The sequence below is a fragment of the Cucumis melo genome, chromosome 3 (assembly GCF_025177605.1).
Source record: "Cucumis melo cultivar AY chromosome 3, USDA_Cmelo_AY_1.0, whole genome shotgun sequence".
In the NCBI taxonomy this organism is placed as follows: Eukaryota; Viridiplantae; Streptophyta; class Magnoliopsida; order Cucurbitales; family Cucurbitaceae; genus Cucumis; species Cucumis melo.
In genome coordinates this window covers 21532908-21538199 of record NC_066859.1, presented here as the reverse complement: position 1 = coordinate 21538199, position 5292 = coordinate 21532908, and the positions used below count along the sequence as shown (strand labels likewise).

The 5292-nt window shown below is 34.8% G+C and overlaps 1 protein-coding gene across 1 annotated transcript; it reads right to left on the bottom strand.

Annotated features, from left to right (window-relative positions):
- Positions 1 to 2423: 2423 nt before the first annotated feature.
- On the bottom strand, positions 2424 to 5292 carry LOC103496566 (pentatricopeptide repeat-containing protein At1g34160). Its single transcript, XM_008458474.3, has 2 exons — positions 2875 to 5292; positions 2424 to 2719 (listed from the first exon to the last, which is right to left on the bottom strand). Exon 1 carries the CDS (start codon positions 5180 to 5182, stop codon positions 3446 to 3448), a length of 1737 nt encoding a protein of 578 aa, XP_008456696.2. The 5' UTR covers positions 5183 to 5292; the 3' UTR covers positions 2424 to 2719; positions 2875 to 3445.

Below are 5292 nucleotides of genomic sequence, written 5' to 3'. Positions count from 1 at the left end.
TGAAACTGAATCTAGCATCAATTAAGTATAAAAATTGTACATTGTTATGCCTTTCAAGGAAGAACTTCAATGTATAAGTTAATGATAATTTAATATTATCAGAATCTATATTGTATCTTTACGTTTATTTTTCAAAGCAATAATGTATAAGCATATATGTTCTATAATTGCATCGTCTGCACTCATTTCTATTCATTTGTATGCTATACATCTATAATCAAGTTTAATGGACTCAAATTCTTTAATTGATGCAAGCAAATCTGATTTCATCATGGAGTTTTGGATATTAATTATTTGGCACTCTTAAGTGAGAAACTCATTGCACTTACTTCAATTGCTAGCAATGATGAGGATAAATCTTTTTATAATATTTTGGAAAGATCAAATAGATTAAGCCTAATGTTTATGAATGATGGTAGTAAACAATATCAAGTCCATAATTACAGTATTGAAAATGCCCAAGTTTTTATAAAATATGATGATTAGTATTGGATCATCCTTATTCGACTTAATATGTTTCAACCTTGATCCTAGGCATCTTTCGCTTCGACGCACCATTTTTTTCAATTGCATATATACGTTAATATATAATATAAACTATCATTTACGATATTATAATTTTTATAGAAACAACATTCATGTTTAAGTGGAAACATAGCAGATTTCAAAAACATCATAGCCAAACACATCATGTTTCTTTTCGAAGTTGCATTTTAGGATTAGAAACATCAGAACAAAATACATACAACATGCATTACTTAATTTGTTGTTTTAAAAGTAAAACAACATTTTACATCTATCGATTTATCATGATTGTTAATAAACCCTAAATGTTTATTCAGTCTCATTTTCTAAATAAAATGGTCTGAAGAAGATGGTTCCAGATTGAAAAGAAATATGATCTCTAGCAAATAAACCCCATTTTATTTCATATACGAAGTTTAAAAATAGACTCACCATAATGGAAGATGGCTTCGCAACACATTAATGGAAAATGGCTTACACCCGAAGCTCGAAACTGCTAGAGACGATAAAGGAAAACCCTAATGTAAACTCGAAATTGAAGACGTTGAACAACTGGGAGCAGTTTTGAAAAATCATGGTAGTTTTTGCCGGATATATTGATATTTCCTTTTACGTGCAAATAACCTCCCCTCTCATGCGTTCACCGTCTCCTAACTTTAATTTTTTCAATTTCTTTTTTCATTTATATCAATGAAATTTGGGTGATAAGGTAAATTGACCTATACTTTTGCGAAAAATATTAGCCCATTTAAGACTTTTATAAAATATATTAAAAAGAAAAGTAATATCATATAACAATTTAAGTTATTTTAATTGGAAACCCTATGTTATTTATCTCTTTTGGGTTTATTATTTTATTAAGCCTATTAGGTTAAAAGATAATGTCCTAATTAAACACCATGATGTATAAATAAAACCTTATGGATTGATCCTCTTACTGACTCATTAAATAGTTTATTTTTCTTATCTAGAAACCTAATTTAAATTCTAAAGGAAGACAAAGTGAAAGAAATACAATTTCTTAAAAAGATTATACATGGAATAAGGTACGTTGTTGTCTACTAAATTTAATTTGTTAAATTATCTAATCTAAAGATCTTGATATTTATTTGTTATATATAATGCTAGAATTTTTATTGTATAATCATAAAACTAAAGTTTATCATCAATGTAATGAATTCCTATAAATAAAAGAAACAAAGAAACTATATGTATAAATAATAATAAAAATGTTGGAACCTGTAGGTATCTTTCACTATTCCATTTCCAAACAAACCGCGTTAATTTGGCCAAAAAATCAATATCAACCCGTTGACAAAAATGTTCCTCCGTTTCAAGCATGTCTAAACATCCCATCAAATATTTATATTAAAACTTTTTATAAATAAGTCTAGAAGTCAGTAGAATCCGGGGCACAACCAAATGATTATAAAAAGAATTGACAATCCACTTTATTGAAAAAAACTGACTCGACAAAAAAATGATCATATTTTAACTTATATAAAATTTGTACTATTTACCTTCAGAAGTTTGATATTCTAACGCCACGTATTTTACCCAATAGTAATAATAACACATTTCAAACCATCACATGTGATTAAGTGGGTTTAAAATTTCAAACCTTCTTTACCTACCTAATTATGTGTGAAAGAATTTCTTATTTTCCCTTCAATTAGCCATAGATTTCCCTCCGCCTCCATATTTAATACAAACAACCTATCAAGTATTTGTTAGATTTTGTACATTATACTTAAATACTTTTTTCCCCCTTCTATTATAGTCTAACAGTCATTGTGTTAAATGATAAATAAATTTGAAGTCTTGTAAAAAATAAAAAACTTGTTTTTGTTGTCTGTTAGCTAATATTTAAAAAAAAAACAGAAGAGAAAAGCTAAGTATAGATAAAAGTGGATTCTATAAGCTAACTATTAATAAGTTTTTAATAAAAACAGAATGGTTCTGAAGCCTAAATAATCAACTAACCCTCAATTTCATCTTTAGATCGACTGTTCCCAGTCAGGATTCAAACTTAATGAATAAGGACTTACCAGATTCAGTACACATTGTACTTGTCCATTTCCATTTTCTGGATGAGATTCTAATGAAAGAGATTGATCCCAGTTTGAAATTCAATATTTTTCAGCTGCTTCTTTCTTCCTCTGTCTCAACTAGCCCCATCCGCCAGATCTAGGGTCTAAATATTTAGAATAAGTAGGTTCCACAGTGTCACATAGCTTGATCCATCCAATCCAAGCAAGAAAGTAAACAGGGAATCCAACAGAAATATAGAATTGTGTTCTTTTCGGTAAGAAAGGAGTTATGAATCTTAAGTAATGTTAGCATGATTACCCTTGGCATTGGTTAGATTTCTGGAAATGCTACCCGCCTCTTCAATTTTTTCACTTTTGCTGTCATCATCAAAGTGATTAAGCAACAACAATAACAGCCCTGCAAGTGCAAGGTTAACATGCATACTTTTCGAACTAGATTTTGGAGCTTTGGAAGCATTAAAGATAGAATAAGACGGGCCTGATACCATTTTGAAGTGCACTCACTTCATGCCTAAAAGACCTTGCAGCCAGAAATGGTCGTCCTACATTAAACTAGTCTAATGAACATATAACCAAGAGGTGATGCATCATAGAAGGCATTTGAGTAAAGATCTCACTCCCTCCTCCCAAAAATGGTATTTCATTTTTCCAAGAAAGATAGCCGTTGTTCTACTCTCCAAGAGAATCTTGGTGTAAGAGTTAGGGATGTTTGGAGACACATCCAAGGTTTTGAGTTCAAACCTCTAAGTTGAAACTTTTGCTGCCCCTTAGACTTCGACTCGATGAAAGAATATGTTCCTACGCCAGAGTCATGGGACATTTTGCAAGAGAGCTTCATCTCAATTGTAGAATTATGGAGTGAATAAGTATCACCAATAATCTTTGCAAGAACACAAACCTTCTTTAAATCGATGAAATCGAGTTCTGTCTCTTACAACGATTTCTCGATTATAAATCTTAGATATTAGTTTAATAACAACATGACAATCCCCACAAATCCTTAAATTCTTAATTACTTGAATTGGGATCCCTTCTTCAGTACAAGTCAATCCAAAAGCCACGGCAAGCTTCTCACTGTGATAACACAGTGCATTCTCCTTGTCCTCATCACCAATATCATGCAATACATTGCTCGTATCAGCTGAATATCCATAGGCTTTGATCCTCAAATTGATCTCATCAAGCTTAGCATAAATCTCACGGCAACTCGAGTGGCTTTGATCACCATATACAAATTTGTACATCTTACCTTTTATTTCTATGTAACTAAATCCTGGTGTCTTCTTCACATCCCTTATTCTCATAGCGTCCCTAACTCTCCCAACATCATCCCATCTCTGACGGGCAGCATACACATTCGATAATAAAACAAAATCCCCACAGCTAATAAATCCCATCTCTACTAGCTTACCTGATGCCAGTTCTGCCATTTCCACATCCCCATATGTCCTGCAAGCACCAAGCAATGTTTGCCAGAGTACCATGTTAGGGAAAGGCAGTGAATTTACAATGTCATAAGCTTCTTTGAGACGCCCCGCTCGACCGAATAAATCAACCATGGATCCATAATGCTTTATATTTGGCTCCAACCCCCTTTGTGCCATTAAATTGAACAGCTTAAGCCCATCCTCTACAAGCCCAGCATGGTTGCAGGCGCATAGCACAGCTAGATATGATACGGCATCAGGGGACATTCCAGATCGACCCAACTTTTTAAAAAGATCCAATGCTTCGTACCCGTCGCCATGCATTGCAAAGGCCATTATCATTGTATTCCATGTGATCAAACTTTTGTCACACCTCATGTTCTCGAACACCCAATAAGCTTTATCCATAGATCCACATTTAGCATACATGTCAATAACGACATTACAAACCTGCACATTCATATCTAACTTCTCCTCTACAATATATTTATGAACATTTTCCCCTTCTTTCAAAGTACCCAATTGTGAACAGGCCAACAGGGCACCTTGAACAGTCACTGCATTGGGTCTCAAATTTCCACCTTCCTTCATCCTCTTGAACATCATTATAGCATCAGCTGGCCGACTCCCCTGAGCAAACCCAGAAATCAACGCGTTCCACGAAGCAATATCTGGTCGCGGCATTTCGTCGAACAGTTTCTGGGCAAGATCGAGATCCCCAACCTTCGCATACACGTCAAGCAATGTAGTCTGCAGGAGAACATCAGCGTTGAACCCAAATCGTAGAAGCTGCGAATGTAATTGGATCGCTTCAGAACAAGCCAAAGCGCGGGCACAGGCTTTGAGGGCAAAAGAGCATGTGAGGGCATCAATTCTGTGAGGCCCATTTGACGCAGCCATTGCCCTGTACCAGACAACGGCATTCGCGGGATCGGAGCTCAGGGCAGTGCCGCGAATAATGGCGTTCCAATCGTTGGTCGAAGGGTAACGGATATAGCGGAAAATATGGAGGGCATAGGAAAGGTCGCCGCATGAGGAAACGGCGCAGAGCTCGAGAAGCTTAGTGCGAGAGGAAGAGAAGTGAAAATCGCCATTGATGATAAGGTTTGCCTGGAGTTGCTTGATGTGGGAGAAGGAAGAACATTTCTGTAAAAGAAGATTGAAGTAGGCCATTGCCATTCCATGGAGACTCCCTCGCCTTCATCGAGTTTTCCCTCTAAATTAGTAAATTAATATTTAATACTGTTTGGTCTTAGTATTAACCTTTTTCGTTTTATTAAATTGTCCAA